Source organism: Petaurus breviceps, unplaced genomic scaffold, assembly GCF_028583685.1.
Source record: "Petaurus breviceps papuanus isolate PSGF00001 unplaced genomic scaffold, PetGlider_PUasm1.0 90849, whole genome shotgun sequence".
In the NCBI taxonomy this organism is placed as follows: Eukaryota; Metazoa; Chordata; class Mammalia; order Diprotodontia; family Petauridae; genus Petaurus; species Petaurus breviceps.
Genome location: NW_027187361.1, coordinates 321900 through 339399, shown reverse-complemented (window position 1 = coordinate 339399; position 17500 = coordinate 321900). Strand labels below are relative to the sequence as shown.

The 17500-nt window shown below is 38.1% G+C and overlaps 1 protein-coding gene across 2 annotated transcripts in view; it reads right to left on the bottom strand.

Moving 5' to 3' along the window:
• GPR143 (G protein-coupled receptor 143) overlaps positions 1-17452 on the bottom strand; it is a 94921-nt gene extending 77469 nt beyond the window's left edge. For both annotated transcript variants that reach the window (XM_069072811.1, XM_069072810.1), the window contains exons 1-3: positions 17120-17452; positions 12237-12346; positions 10871-10965 (exon numbers count right to left, since the gene is read on the bottom strand). In XM_069072811.1, the coding sequence (XP_068928912.1) occupies positions 10871-10965; positions 12237-12346; positions 17120-17360 (446 nt within the window). In that variant the 5' untranslated portion in view covers positions 17361-17452. The remainder of the gene's footprint in view (positions 1-10870; positions 10966-12236; positions 12347-17119) is intronic.
• Between the last annotated feature and the right edge of the window lie 48 nt (positions 17453-17500).

Below are 17500 nucleotides of genomic sequence, written 5' to 3'. Positions count from 1 at the left end.
GAAGCACCCACTTTTGAAAAGGGATGGGATCAAACTAGAGAATAGAACAAGTGGGAGGTGGGATAGGAGGGAGGGAAATATAGTCAGTCTTTTACAGTATATCTACTATGTTATTGTTTTGCATTAGCTACACATGTACAACCTATGCTGAACTGCTTATCTTCCCAGTAAGGGTGGATGACAAGGGAGGAAGGGAATGAATCTGGAATTCAGTTTTCAAATCAAATGTTTAAATATATATATGTACTATTATTAATACTATTTTACATGTAATTGGGAAATAAGATATACAGGCACTGGGGCATAGAGATCCACCTTGCCCTACTGGAAAAGTCAAAAGGGGTATGGGAGAAAATATGGGAGAGAGCAGATTGGAGGAAGGAATATCCTGTGGAACTACTATTTTGGGGTGGTGGGTAGGGGAAAAATGGGGAGAAAATTTGTAACTCAAAATCTGGTGGAAACAAATGATGTAAATCAGAAGTTAATAAAGCATTTGAAAAAAAATGTAGTTTAGTGCCACAGAAATAGTGCCACAATACTTTGAAAGAAGCCACATTGAAATGATCAGAAAAACGCATAGTGAATAATAAATGGATCTTCTGCAGATATTTCATCTATTCCTGGGGAAAAGAATTAATTTAAAACAAACTTTGACCTAATCCTGAGAAGCTGTGTTGTATATAAGAAAAAGAGCTGACAGTCAAGAAAATGAGTTCAAGTCTCACTTTTGACACAGAACAGACTGTTTGACCCTGGGCAAATCATTTAACTTCTCAATGTCTTGGGCAACTCTCTATGACTATAAATTGCAGAGCAGCAATTAACATCATGGTAGAGGAAATTTCCTCAATGAGAGATCTCTACTCCAATTAAAAAAAAAAAAAGCATAGGTCTGGTCCCTCAAACCACGAACAAGACCTGATTCAATCATTTGTGCTTCTGTAAAATGTAAATGTTTTGCCAGAAGAACAATTCATACTATAACATCAGTATTATAAAAATTTTGAAGGTGATCAGCACAATTTCATGCTTGATTTCATCCTCTGCTCTGACTACTGAGCTCTCCGGCTTCCTTTAATCCAACTAAAATCTCATCTTCCACAGAAGTCTTCCTCTCGTAATTCTAGTGTGTTCCCTTAGTTAATTATCGCCTATTTATGCTGCATGCTGCTTGCTTCCTGTACATCTATTTGTAAGTTGTCCCCCATCCCACCCCCCATTAGATTGTAAGCCTCTCGAGGGCAGGGACTGATTTTTGTTTCTTTTTTTGATCCCCAAACTTAACACAGTGCCTGACACCCAGCATGTGCTTAATAAATCTTTATTGATTGATCAATCATATTTGTTACATAGAATTTTTTTTCTTTTCCAAGGGGGTAGAGGGTGGAGGGGAGAAAAAATATATTTCTGTTACTTTAAAAATACACACAACAGGGGCGGCCAAGTAGCACAGTGAGTAAGAGCACCGGCTCCAGTGTTGGGATGACCTGGAGATCGAATCTGGGCTCAGACACTTAGCACCCACCCAGAAACACCTGGCCGTGTAACCTTGAGCAAGTTACTTAACCCCCATTGCTTAGGGGTGGCCAGGTGGCTCAGCGAGTAAGAGCACCGACCAAATCCGGGCTCAGACACTCAGCACCACACCCAGAAATAACTGGCCGTGTAACCTTGAGCAAGTTACTTAACCCCGATTGCTTTTAAAAAAAAAAATACACACAACAGAGATGTAAGGGTTGCTACAGATGGGGTCACTTTTTAGTTTTACTAAGCAACATTATTTCATTACCAGAAGAATCACTCACTACCTCTTTATTAGAAACTGGAGTAAAGGGGTTGGTTGGTTGCTGTCCTTTGCTCTCCAAAAGGACCAAAATGACATCAGTATGTTGTAGTCAAGTTACAGTGAGAGCGATTATGGCTGATCAGACCAATATGAACCTGACATGCTCTACCACAGGTCATACACAAATAGTCCATGTGAATATTTGGGGTGGACTTTCTAAATTTGCACATCTATCCTTTCTTTTGAGCTACTTCAATTTTACTTGCTCATAGAGCACAGAGCCTTCTTTGAATTGGGCACACCATGCCGGGTGGTCCTTTGCCAGAGTCTCCCATGTCAGACAATCAATTCCCAAGTTCTTCAGAGAGACCTTGACAGTGTCCTTGCTTCTTCTGACCATCATGTGAGCGCTTGCCTTGTGTGAGTTCTCCTTAAAATAGTCTTTTAGGCAAAGCAGTAGTGAGGAAGAAGAAGAGAAGGAGGGGGAGGGGAAGAGGAAGAGAAGGAGGGGGAGGGGAAGAGGAAGAGGAGCAAATAAAGGGGATTTGAGATGTAGGGAAGAAATAAAGAGGGAACTCCAGGTGAATTGGTTTCTATTTTCTCAAAAACTTATGGGGTGAAATCTTTTGTTGAGAGGGTGGGGGGCAGGGTAGTATAAGAAGCCTAGGGAGAAAAGGAAAAGTTTAAAAAAAAATTTAAAAACTACCATTGCTAGGAGTGGAACAGTCAGATGAGGAGGAGAAAAGGGATTGCCTTAGTGTAATGAGAGTCCAGGTGAGATCAGATTACATAAACTTGTAGCAGACCCTGTCAGGTTCAATCAACTCCTAAATGTGAGTGGGAGCTTGGGAAGAATCTAGGGTTGAGGTTTGACTAGGGGATATAGGATTAGAGAGTCCAGGGCTGTGTAAGGTTGACAGGGTCAAGATTGGAAAGCGAGGAAATTGAAGCTGGAGCAGGGGTGAAGTCTTTTATAGCCAAACTTCTAGAAAGGGTGGCTTTCATTGACTCCATTTCTTCCAATGACTTTTCAGTCTCTTTCAGCTGGCTTCCCCAAAATATACAAACTGTGCCAGTATTTTTTTTTAACTACTTGCCTCAGATCAAATTTTTACCTTTTCAGATTCTATAGACGCAGTCAACTACTCCTTCCTTCTACACACTCTTTCCCCCTAAGGCTTCCCAAGACCTTTGTTCCCTCAGGATTCCTTCTCCAGCACCTTTTCTGAATCTTCCTTCTCCTCCTCCCACCAATTAAGGGTGTTCATTTTCTAGGTTCTGTTCTAGGCACTCTTCTTTTAGCTTTTTGTCAATTCTACCTCCAAAAATCTTTCACAACTGTCTCCTCTTCATTTACACAGTTCTAAAGAACAAAGCTCCCTTAATTCTTGTTTCATCATCTCTAATCTATTGCAATAGCCTTCTAATTTGTCTTCTTGCCACCAGTCTCCCTCCTGTCCAATCTGATCCATAGTAATTGATAATACTAAATTACAGATCTGTCTCGGTCAACCCCCTATTCAAAACACAAACTCCACAGTCTGGCATTTAAAGACCTTCACAACCAACCCACCTCGCTAGTCTCATTTCCGTTTACAGACCTTCATGTATTCTTCCTCCTACTCAGACAAGTTTTCTAGCTCTTGCCAAACTCAAAATTACAGCTCCCCTCTCCATGCCTTTGCAGATCTAGGATATGATCCTTCTTACCTCTACCTTATAAAATTCCTGCATTATTTTAAAGTAAAGTCCACTTTCCATTATTTTGACATTACTCTTGGGATTAATTTGTATAACTTTGGCATTTACTTTGCATTTACTTAATTACATACATATTTTATACCTTCTCCTCCTACCCTCACCAGAGTGTAAGCTTCTGGAGGGTAGAGGCTTTGGTGGGGTTTTTTTTTTTTGTCATACACTCAATACCAAGCACAGTGCCTTACAAATAGTAGGTGCTTAATATATTTCCTTTTAAGTTCACTTGAATTCCTGATCCCCAGTCTAGCACACTACCCAGTATGCTACAAAAATGGTAATATTAAAGAACAAAATTTTTAAAAGAGTTCCCTTTGATGTAGCCTGGTTTATTCTGCTTATGGGTCCTTGATACTCATCCTTAAGAAATCACAGCCATTCTGGATCTCCAAAAGGTTCTGAAGTTGAAACTGAGGAATGAAGTGGTTGATCAGGAGATGACTGACAGTATGGCAATTAACCCACTTGGTACACAATATTTGCACAGGTGATAATGAGATTTCTCAATGTTTGGGGCTCTAATAAGAGGTTAGTCTTCTCTTTTGTTATTCAATATTCTATTTTTATCTTTATATCTCTGGAACTTTAGCACAGAGACTGGCACATTGTAGGTATTTCATAAATGGTTGTTAATTGACTAGTTACTACTTAAAGAAGGAAATTTGTGATGATTAGAAGCAGTTTTGAGTTGTCTAGTGTCCAAAAATTACATTCCCTGCCCCCCCCCCCCCAATTTCTCAAAGTTAACTGAGCATATGGCCCAATGTAACTTCTGTGTACATAAATGAATGCTGAAGACTTCAGCACACTTAGAATTCGGTAGAGATTTTCTGAGGATATTTTTTTCCCTTCCTCACATTAAAATGTAAAACTTCTGTCTAGGCTTCTATCACACCTCCTGGCAGAGGTCCTAGATTCCAGCAGATTCTTTTGGCAAACATTAGATACTCCACCTAATCAGAACTTTAAAATTCTTAGGAGCTTCAACTAAAACTTAAACAGGCAGGATTAATGGAAAATCAAGGCTTTTCAAATTGAGAGGACACTAGAGCATTCAAATGCAAGAGGAAAAAAAAACAAAGGCAAGGGAAAAAACCACACCCTAATGAACATTAAACATTCTAGCATTATTCAAACTTGTCTTCTCTTATTGATGGAATGCATAAATATGTGTTCTATCTTCACTATCCCTGGATACAAGCCATTGTTTTTTCTCCCCATTTACTTCACATAACACATTTTAGCATTCATACTTGTTTCTTGTAGCAAAGTAGAATTTCTGTCACACTTGAATACCAAATTTTCTCTTGGAAACTTTGCCCAAAGAGTATACTGTCCCTGCTTCTGGGCCTGTGCTGTAGCTTTTGCAGGCCTCTCTGGTTTCTTCTAATACTTTACTCTTATAAACAGTAGAAATAGACTTAAGAGAATTAAACTTTTCTTATGAGTGATAATTTTGTAGTCAATTTGAGGAAAGGCAACAAGGGGTCATTTCAGGATGTTTTCTCCTACCATGCTATAAACTGTTCCTGGAAAAGCAGTTTCCCTTGGTGCTCTTTTAACTTGAAAATAGGTTATTATTTTATTTCTGCCTCTTTATGCTCCAGAGTCAATGGGCTTTGTTGGAAAGTGGAGAAGGAAATGAAGTGTTTATCCTGAGTGAGCCAGGTTAGCCTCTGGTGGTCTTTCCATCTGGGTTCTTAACCTCTGGTTCAGAAGCTAGGAACTTCTACTTTAAAGGATATTAAAAGGGTTAATTAAGATTACATAAGTATTAAAGTATTAAAAAGATACACTTTGTTCCTTCCCATGTCCACCACCCAGAGGACCAGGCTGGTGAGGAGTTAGCTGGGAAACCTTTCCATGCCAATCTTATTCCCCTTTCCCTAGGAGATTTGCCAGGGTATTGCTTGCCCTTATCTTCTTCCTGCCTCCCCATCACCCACCAAAATGGGATGAGGTACTAACTGGTTTACCCAAGACCCAGCAGAACATTTTTCTTACTCTCTACTGCAGAGTCAGTCATTATAACATCTCATTCTTTTTTAGAGTTACTATTATCACATCTATATCATTCATTTACACGATTTTTTGTTTAATATTGAACATCTGTTTTACTCTTTCTTTTTTTGCTGCTAGTGTTTCCATCTGAAGTATTCTTGCTTTTGTCCATTGTGAGGACTCTTTAAAAAAAACAAAAAACTAACGTCACTCTTTATAATATGGTATTTAGCGGTATATCCCATATATATATTCTGCTAAGCAAGCATAATGCAGACTGATGATGTTAAAATACTCAACCAGCTCACATACATCACAATTAATTAAATTTTATCTCATTAAATTCAAACAGGTGCAATTATACAATTCATACTAAAAAGGAATTTCACATTATTTGGATTCAAATTAATTTCAACCTCACTGTAATTTATAGGTCCAGTGCTGTACCAAACAAATTATCAAATAATTACTTCAGAGAATTAGGAAAAAATTAATAAATCCATCTAATGGAACAAAAGTTCAAGAATTCTCAAAGGAAAAAATGGGGAAAAGTGGAAAGGAAGGTAGCCTAGAAGCTCTAGATCTCAAACTTTATGAGAAAGCAATAATCAACAAAGTTATTTACTACTGGTGAAATAAAAAGAGAAAACCCATTTTTTAAATGGGTTAAAACCCATTTAAGACCCAACTAACCCATTCAATAGGTTAATTACATAAGAAGCAGTAACAACTGAATATACTAACACAATTTTTAATAAACCCAAAGACTCCAAATGCTGGAGTCACAAATTACTCATTGACCAAAAATGAAAGGAAAACTGGAATACAGGTAGATAGAATTAGGTTTAGAACTACATCTCATACCACATATCACAATAAATTCCAAATAGACAAAGGATTTAGACATAAAAGGTCAAATGACAAACCAGAGAAGAAGGGAAGGGAAGGCTTATTTCAATTATAGACAAGGGGAAGAGTTCTTGACCAGACAAGGAATAAAATGGATTCATAGAAGATAAAATAGACACTTTTTAACACATAAGATTAAAAAGGTTTTACTGAAACAAAATCAATGTAATAATAATTAGAAAGGAAACGGTCAACTTGGAAAAAAATTTTGTGGCAAATTTCTCTGATAACGGTTTAAAATCCAAAATAGTTAGGAAGATAAATATATTTGGCTAGGTGGCACTGTGGATAGAGCTTGGAATAAGGAAGACTCAACTTCATGAATGAAAATCTGATCTTAGAAACTTACTAGCTGTGTGACTTTGGACAGGTCACTCAACCCTGTTTGCTTCAGTTTTATCTGTAAAATGAGATGGAGAAGGAAATGGCAAACTATTTCAGTATCTTTGCCATAAAGAGTTGGACATGACTGAAATGACTTAATAGCATATTTAGGAAACTGATGCAAACATATAACAACAGGCATTCATCAATTGAAATATAGTCAATGGCTATTGTGTATTGAAATGTTCATATTTGTTAATGTTAATCAAATTTTATAATAAAAAGAAAAGAAAAAATGTTTTATTTTAAAGAAGACAGTGTTAGACTATCCTACAAAACAAAATGCCCAGAAATTCCATGTATAGTAGTTATATCAACATAATTCAATGTTAGTTAAGAATTAGGGCCTAAACTCCAACAATAGAACTGAATCCTTTGGTGAATACTGTTGTAGCTAAGAATAAAATCCATTTATTCCACAATTTTGCAATTTAAACATTCCAGTTTTGTCACAATTCTTTGGATCATGTAATTTGCAGATCTCTTTTAGCCTTATTATTTTTTCTTTTACTTCTTCTTTTTAGGGCATTTTGAGGCTTTAATTCTACAATTGGAGAAGAGTTTTTCTAGGGACCAAGTGTCCTTTTGATACTTTTGAAATGTCTACAATAAAGTCTTATTCTAATGCTTCCCGGACACTCTGAATTTGATTCATCTGAGGATCAGACTAAGTACTCAGAGGTTTATCACCAGAATACCAGATGATGTGCCTACCACTAGACAGCACTTTTTTTGGCAACCACAACACACTTAGAGGGGGTTACAACCTGTGCAGGGAATATGAAACAAACAATGTAATCATTGATCAGAATGATTGATTAATATGCTACATGGATCAACTGAAGTATTGTTTGAAATATCTTGAACAGCTTTAACTGGGTTTTCAATTTTTAAACTTAATTTTGTCTTAAAGTACTATTTCTAGAATTGATATGTAAAAATCCATTTGCATATTGTTTATATAACCTTTTTTTTTTTTGCCTTTTGGAGGGCAATTGGGGTTAAGTAACTTGCCCAAGGTTACATGGCTAGTTTTTTTTTTTTGTGTGGGTGTTAAGTGTCTGAGGCTGAACTCAGGACCTCCTGACTCCAGGGCCAGCGCTTTACTCACTGCACCACCTAGCTGCCCTGAAATATATAACCTTTCTTAATAACAACAGAAAAAGTACTAAAGATGCTGCCTGTGCTAAGGACCATAGACATAGAACTGGAAAGGTGTTCAGAGATCATCTAGCCCAAATTCTCATTTTGCAAATGAGAAAACTGAGTCCAGAGAGATTAAGTGACTTCTAATACTACCTATGACTTTTCCCCCAGGGTTATTCTTGGAAATTAAGAAACATTGTCAGCTGTATGACTGTGAAGATATAGTTGGCTCCAGAAAATCGTCTGTGAAAGTCTTCCTGTTCTCCTCCCATTTTTATCATTTTCCTCAACCTGGCATTCAAGACACTCCATAATCTGGCACACCTCTACTATTTCAATTTTACAGAATATTAACTCCCTCCTTCATGCACTGTCCATCCAGTCGACCTGCCTGGTTAGTTGCTCCCCAAACATGAGATTCCTATCTCTGTGTTTTCTTCCCACAAATGATTCCCCCATATCTGGTATATATTCCCTCAGCTCCATTCCATGGAATCTCTGGTTCCCATCAAAACATAGTTAAGGTGCCACCTCCTACTTGAGGTATTTCCTGTACTCAGTTGTTAATGCTCTCTCCCTCCTGAGATTAAAAAAAAAAATTGTATTTACTTATATGTGTATTGGTTGTATCCACCCAGTAGAATGTAATCTCCTTTAGGCCAGAGGATGTTGAGTTTTTATATTTGTTCCCACTATGCTTAACAGTGTTTTCATGCTTAATAAGTGGTTGTTGGATGCTATTAAATATGTGCGTAAATTATTTTAAATAAGGATGTTTTAGAGATAAGAAAGTAGGCATATAAGTAGAAATCAATAGTTGCTGTTGCCTTTGTGGCAAAAACTATTTGCTGCCCCTGGTTTTCCCCATTCTTTGGGATGGATCCATCTCTGCCACTTTACCACTGTCACAAGATATAAAAAAGAACTACACATACTAAGGACCACGTTGTATTCATGTATTATTGTTCAATTGTTTCAATCATATTCAACTCTTTGTTGACCTTATCTGGGGTTTCCTTGGTAAATATGCTGGAATGGTTTGCCATTTTCTTCCTCAGTTCATTTTACAGATGAAGAAACTGGGGCAAATGGGGTTAAGTGACTTGCCCAGGGTGACACAGCTCTTAAGTGTCTGAATCCAGATTTGAACTCAGGAAGATGAGTCTTCCTGACTCCCAGTGCAGTGCTTGATACACTTCACCACCTAGCTGTCCCAACCATGTGTTACCATGGTCAAAAAACTACCTAACCTCATGACGAACCTTCTATAATTAGAAGTCTTCAGTTGTAGCTAGGCTGGTCTTCAGATAGTCTATTCTAGGGAAACAGCTGAAGAGGACGCTTGTGAAGGATCATGGGCTCATAAATCTGTAGCTAATAGAGCTTTTGGATCTAGTTCCATCTTCTCATTTTACAGATGAGAAACTGGGGTCCATGGAGGTTAAATTATTTGCCCAAGTTCACACCTGAACCTGTATCTTTTGACTTGGGAGCTAGGACTTTTTCTACTGTACCATACTGATTCCGATTGTGGAAAGCTTGGGATACCAGGCTCAGAAGTTTCTACTTTTTCCACTAGACAATGAGGAGCCACTGTTTTGGGTATGATCATCTCTATTTTTTTTAAACAGATGGGGGGGGCAGCTAGATGGTGCAGTGAATCGAACACCAGCCCTGGAGTCAGGAGGACCTGAGATCAAATCCAGCCTCAAACACTTAACACAAAAACTAGCCCTGTGAACTTGGGCAAGTCACTTAACTCCAACTGCCCTCCAAAAAGAAAAAAAAAAAAAAAAAAAGGGATAATAATCAGTGTGATACAATATATTGTTTATTAAGAATCTACTTTATGCAAGGCACAGAATACCAGGAGCTGGGAATACAAAGAGAGAAAAACAAAATAAAACAAAATGTCCTTGCCCTCAAGGAGTTCATATTCTAAACAGATGAGGGACTTTCAGGGAAGTTACATAACTTGCTCATGGTCACATAACTATTAAATAGTGGTCCAAATTCAGTGTTCCACTGCCAATCTTTCATAAAGGAAGATGATAATATTTTTATTTTCAAAAGTATCCCTCTGAGTTAAAAGCTACATGTTTTAGAAAGGAGAAAAGTGTGAATAGAGTGAACAGTCTCAAAAAGATAACATAATTAAGCAAGGGTAAACAATTACCAAGAAATATTTGAAAATGAGATTTGCCTCAGAGAAGTCTTAATATGTACTGAGAAAACCATTATATTTTTTCAACTTAACTATGGAACCAATTCTTTCAATTCAGTGCTAAAATTCAGTACTAAATGGTTTAACATTCATTTCCAATATTTAGAACTTAGTAATTGTTTCAATCTATATTTTATTATTTTAAGAAAGTTTTGACTTTATATGTTTTATATCTTGAATATACATTGTTGGGGCCTTTCATCTGGTAGTTTTTTCCTTCTTCTTCTTAGCTCTAACATAGTGTGTAAAATGTAACTAAGCCTGTCAATTGATGTTGATCAATCAGCAAGTATTTATTGATCACTCTTGAAAATCATTTGAAGTCTTAGAGATTTGTAGGCTTGTAGTAAGATTAAGAGCCGAAGGGACTTTAGAGGTCATCTAGTCAAACTTGCTTATATAACAGACAGGGCTACTGGGGATCATAAAAATGAAGTGACTTCCTCAAGATCACACAACTAATAAATGACAGGGTCAGCATTTGAACCTGGGTCCTCTAACTCTAAATTCAGAACTTTCTTTCCTCTTATATGTAGCTGTTCCCTGTTTTACAGACCTCTCAAAATAAGTTCACCCTTTTCAAAATTTTTTCCAAACGATAACAGTTAAATGAATTCTTATGACAAAATTGTTTGTGATTTATTTTCTCTGTTTGATACCTTAATCCTGCAGATTGTCTTATCACCAAATAGGCATCTACAGCATAGCAAAACAGCCACCAGAAGCAGGCACTATATAACAGCTGGATCCACATCTACATTAGGGAGGGAAAAGCATACATCAACTTGCCTGAAAAACATTCACCAGATTCCCAGACCATCCGTGAAATGAAACATTAGAAGTCCACTTCCTTTGACGTGATTAATTCAACACATGAATGCATTCAGTTAGACATGTGGCTGTAGTTTTTGCAATGAAAGAAGGATATTTGTCTTGTGAAACATTGTTCCCTCTACTCAACTGGATGTGTGTTTAAATAGCTTTATTTCCTTTAACACTTTTCCACAGAGTGGATAAAGTACATGGTGAAATATGCTAAGTTTAAACTATAGTAGGATCTCCTAGAAGTTTACAGATTGGAGCTTTCTTTCTTCCATCTGATCAATGGGGAAATGGTTAGGAAACATACCTCAACAATGATGGAAAGGTACTATTTACAAAAACACCAACAGTAATATCTCCCTAGTGCAAGGTAAAAATATTCATTCAGTTATAACTGAGAAAAGTTTTGGGGGCAGGGACTGAGAAAAGGTTTGCCTTCTCCTGCAGGCAAGAGAATTTTTTGTTAGGTGAAAATAGAACTAAAGTAATTTCCTTTTCTGTTAATCTTTTAAGGGAGGCGTCTGGACATGTAATTTCATTGGTTCAGAGAACTCCCAGTAAAGAAGTTCCCTCCACTGATGCATATCACCAACTCCTTGTAACTTTTATGGTCTTAGTCAGTTGGCTGGAACATGGAAAGATTGGGTAACTTACTCATGGTCACATGACCAGGACCTTCAGAGGCATCACTTGATTTTCCTGCCTCCAAGGTTACCCACTAAACCATGCTCCCTCTTCTCTGTCTACGATTCATTAATTGACAGCATAAAAGCTTTGAGGTTCACTTTATCTTATTGAGCACAAGAATTGCCATAAGTCAAAAAACTAAATAAAGGTCCCTTGCTGTCTCTACCCATGGAGGATTTTATGGCAGGACAAAGATAAGAACTGCTCAGAATGAGAAGGAATGGAATGTTGTATGCATCACTGCAGGAAATACCTACATGGATCATGGATGGATTGAGATATGGAAGTATTAGGTCAAGACATATTTTGATGATAATAAATGAATGGCATTTAAAATGAAGATATTATCTCTAGGACACACTTCTGCTGTTGTGTTTTCTATTTACATTACATATTGTGCAAATGTGTTCATGGGTATTCATGAATACCTGTGGGGTAGCAGGCAGTCTGAGAATAAAGTAAAAGGTAGGACGAGGGAATTGGGAGCAATGAGAGAAATATGAAGGTGGTACTTACCGCGCTTCCTACACAGAAAGCAGCAGGCCACACATCTGTTCCATTCACCACCGAGATATTTCCAATGAAATCTGGAAATCCTAACCATACTGTAGACCTGAATATGATACCTAAGGGAAGAATGAACTGACCTTCTAAGTCTGTAATTCCAATTAAATTTGCATGCTTACATGTAGCTCTGTTTCAAGTTATATCCAGAGAGAAAACAAGGACAAAGACACACACACACACACACACACACACACACACACACACACAAAATGCAGTAACTCATAAACATTTGTTCATCTGACAGAAGAACCTCAGTGCTTACCCACAAAGTATCTTAACCTATTTTACAATAAAAGTAAAGAAGCCATTTTTGCTTCTCTCATTATTATGTTGATTCACTTCTGAAAATTGATGCATTTTTAACTCCTTTATTAAGCATTTCCCATAAAAATATCTATCATAGAAAAAAATAAATCTGAGCTAATAAAAGCTATTACTTCATCTTTTAAATATAATCTCCTAAATCGATTACCTATTTAAAAAAAATATATTTTTTTTTGCCTTTTGGAGGGCAATTGGGGTTAAGAAATCAGCTCTGATTGGTTAATAAGTAATCAGAGAATGAATGTTATAATGAGAGATAGATTTATTCTAATGAGGGACTGGGGGATATGACTTTGATCACTTTTTTTTTTTTTTGCCTTTTTGGAGGGCAGTTGGGGTTAAGTAACTTGCCCAAGGTTACAGGGCTAGTTTTTTTTTTTTGTGTGTGGGTGTTAAGTATCTGAGGCCAGAACCGAACTCGGGTCCTCCTGACTCTGGGGCTGGTGCTTTATTCACTGTGCCACCTAGCCCATCCACCTACATTTCTTTATTAAAGGATCATGACAATGTTGTCTTTTAAATGTTCTTTTTTAATTTTTCTAAAATATTGGCTTCATTACTTTCCTCAACTACTTCTCAAAACCAAAAATACTGACCTACTTCATTAAGATGATAGGATTTGTTTACAAATGCATTATGAAGCACTTAAGTAGGTAACACAAACAATAAAAGAGTCACAAAATAACCAAAGTTTAGTTATTGCTTTTTTTTGAAGAGGGGATGCTTAGATACTTTCTTCCTGTTACCCAGTCATTTCTAAAAAATAATAAAGTTTGATATTTTTATTGGAATATTATATACTGGCAATGGAAAATGGAAAGTTACCCTTGGAAGGCACTTGGAAAGTTACCTCAGGAAGATGCCAGTTCAATTTCCATCTGAGCCACCTGTCTTAGTGACACTAAGCAAGTCTCTTAATATCTCAGTTCCCCAAGCAACTCTCTATTAATCAATCAACTAGTTTTTTTAGGCACCTACTATTTGCCAAGCATACAGGTACTTGGTACTCGGGATACAAAAATAAAAATAAAGGAGTTTAGAGTCTGTTGGGAGATAGTGTACACACACACCCCATAATAAATACCAGATAACTGTAGGGAGAATGGGGTAGGAATAGAAAGCACTAGCAGGAAACATTCCATGTAAAAGCAGGTGCCTGAACTGAGTTTTGAAGGAAACCAGGGATTCCTAGAGATAGAGGTTAGGATGAAATACATTGTGGGTGTGAGGCACAGTCATTGCAAAGGTGCAAAGATGGGAAAAGGATCATGTGAAGAACAGCAAGAAGGTTAGGTAAGGTATATGAAGGGGAGTAATTTATAATAAGATAGAAAGGTGGTCATTGGAGTCAGGCTGTAAATAGCCTTAAATAACACACAGAGGATTTTATATTTGATCCTAAAGGTAAAATAGGGAGCTACTGGAGTTTAATGAGCCACACGGCTTGGTTTGTGCTTTAACAATATAACTTTGGCAGCTGTGCAGAAACCGAATTGGAGAAGGGGAGAAACTGGAACCTGGAAGATCAATTAGGAGGATATTGCAGGACTTCAGGCCAGAGAAGATAAGAGCTTGAACTAAGATGGTAAATGAGAGAAATGATTACTAAATAACAAATTATTGGGGAGATCCAGGGTTTTTTCCCTTTTTATTTCCTCATTCTCTACTAAGACAAGCCAGCATCTGAAGGGCATTGCTGATAATGAGACTGGATTAATTTTCTCCTCAATGTTGTTCAGACCCCACCCAAGTGGGGAAGCACGGTTTGCTCTACTCAGGCTGGGGCTGGGGGCAGGGGCAGAGGTGTAGATCCTTTGTCTACACTGCCCAAAACTGGGGGTAGTCTGGGAGCAAAAGTGATTAAAGTCGGGGTGGCTAGGTAGCACAGTGAGTAAAGTGCTCTGGAGTCAGGAGGACACGAGTTCTGTTCTGGCCTCAGACACTTAACACCCACACACACACACCCACACACACACACACACACACAAACTAGCTGTGTAACCTTGGGCAAGTTACTTAACCCCAACTGCCCTCCAAAAAGGCAAAAAAAAAAAAAAAGAGTGATCAAAGTCACATCCCCCTGTCCCTCATTAGAATAAACCTATCTCTCACTATAACATTCATTCTCTCATTACTTATTAACCAATCAGAGCTGATTTCTATCCTCAGGAACACCCACTCTTCCAAATGCATATAGGTGTTGAGTAGGTTCCACAGGCATCCTTTGGTTCATGAGAGGTGGCAAAATGACTGTCTCTTTATTGATTATTTGTAAGTATAATTAATACAATGATTACCCAGCAGCTGTTTCTTGAACTTTTTATATGTCACATTGCCCTGTGAGCAGTGAGAAGGGATCAGATATAATCGATACTGTAGTAGTTGTGAAAATGGCAACTGATTTAATTTGTGGGCTGATGTTATGGTCTGACCTTTGACCTTGTCACCTCCCACAATCGATCCACTTCCATGATCAAGAATTCTGAACATAACACCATATTATTGCACTTCTTCCTGTGCCTGTTCTTTGTTCTTACCCAGACTTTGAGCTCCCCCAGCCTTCTGTGCTCTCCCAGGCCCTTAACCCTTAAACCATTAAAGGTTTCCCTTTCTCCAATTCTAATACTGAAATTATAGTTAACTAGTTCAATTTTATATAGTTCCCTATTTTCAGATCCCTTTACAGGAATGGCAAGATCAAGAATGTAACCATCCTTGATTATGCAGAAGCAGAATAAGGATCATGGTCATGGGAATTGGGGAGACTGAGGGACTGGGAGGTTGGAGTGTTAAAAGGGAACCTCAATGTGTATTTATTATTTGTTAAAATCCCCTAATACAAAGAATGCTGTGAAGCAGCGCCTGAACTCCTTGGGGGAGGGGGAAGGAGAATAGATTTAGGACCAATAGACTAAGTCACCAGCCCCTAGATTATATGATGAATTTGGAAAGAGAGAACCACAAAGGAGGAGAAATTGCTGAGTAATGGAAAGGAGAACATGCAAATGGAAATTGGGAATAAGGAGTATTCTGACTCCTCTTTCAGTACCTCTGTGTTGGGGGTAGAAGAGAAGGGGAAACCAGACAAATACAGGTTCTACACTGCAGAGCGAGACAAGTGCAGTTCTGCCATTGGTGGGGAGAATTTGCTATCCAAGGAAGTCATAGACCCAATCTGAAAACAGCAAACAGAAGCCTTTTTACAATGATACCTTATGCTTTATCCTTTTAAAAATAGTTTGAAAGTAGATAATGAGAAACCTTTTCTCATTTGATGTAACAAATTGGAGAAGTGATCAGGTGTCACTTCCTTTATCTTACTCGTGAAGAGTTTGAGGCTCACAGAGGTTATTGCCTTTCCACAATTACACAGTTTCCTGACTCATAGTATAGAGGGTTTTCTACCAGATCATGGTAACACAATTCCCATTTTTTCTTAGAGCTAAAATAACACATACATACTATCTAACTCTTTCAAATTGTTTTATTTTAAAAGTTTTATTGATAGCTTTTGTTTTTACATCACCTTCATTCTAAACAAATCCCTCCTTTCCCCACCTAAGTTATCTCTTGTGAGGAAGATTAAAAAGAAAATTGAGATCTGTTCAGCAAAACTATCCATTGCATCAATTCAATCTGATGGTGCATGCAATGTTTCAAACTACAGTGAGGGAGGGAGGTGGATTTTATCTCCTCTTCTGAGCCAATCTAAATAGAATTTTTTTAAAATTTAGAAGTTTAAGGATATTAAACTCATGTACAACCAAGTGACTTTTCTAAATTTATGAAGAAAAATCACAATGAAAGTCTAATGAATTCTTTCCATTAAGCTGAATAAACCAAACCTTTCACCTCAAGTATATGTGACTACTCCTTCTTTCACTTCAAATTTTTTTCTCCTAACCAAACCTCTTGAATTTTAAAATGGCATTTCCGAAGCCTAAGCTTACAAAATCAATGGTGAGAGCTATAAGACATGCCCACTGCTCCACTTACTGCCCAGAGGTTGGCAGTTGGTGTGTGCTGCCCCTTGAATGGATCAGGGAGCAAGCCAAACATTCTAATGTCGTCTCCTTTCAACAGAAAACATTTACTTACAACCTGACTTTAGGCATGATCATCAACACCTGCTTCATAATTCAGCAATTATGTCAATTCAAGTCAGCAAGCAGTTTGGGTCTAGTAAGGGTCTGCTAAGGGCTGGGACCAGGCATTTATAAAACATACTGTAAATCACATTTCCCCCTACAAGAACAATAACTTGAAAATACATTCAAACTATGCTGGTCTGGCATCCTTACATTGATCATCCAGGTCAAAGAAATTAAAAATAAAAATTGCTTTCCTCTTTTTGGCCCAGAATTAAGTGGGGGAGAACTTTTTCATTCCTCCATTTCATCCTGACTGACTGGAAAGCAGCCTTCAGGTTGTGCTTTGAGATCACTCCCAAGAGTGACTCCCCTGCACCTCTTAGGAGCAGGTGGTGAGCCCCACAGACCCCTCTTTACCTAGGCAGCCCAGGAGATCACAGGCAGAGACGAACAGCAGGATGGTGGCAGAGGAAGTTTGGGGGAGCTTCTTGGGTCCCTGGTTCTTCTTGGGAAGGAGCTGTAAGACACTGAGCAGCAAGTTGAAGGAGGCGCTGCCAAGGCATACCCCGTTAAACACCTGGGGCTGGAATGCCAGCACCAGCTGTGTGGCTGCATCCCGGTTGGGGCAACAGAAGGTCTCGAGCCTGGGAGATGCCATGGAAAAGGCAGGCCTGTGGTAGGTAGAGAAATCTGCAGCCCGGTTTGCTTAATCCAGAGCCGGGGAGGTCTCCTCATCCCCCGAAGATCCCTGGCCTCAGGGATTAGATCATGTGCTGGGCAAGGAAAGATCATGTGGGT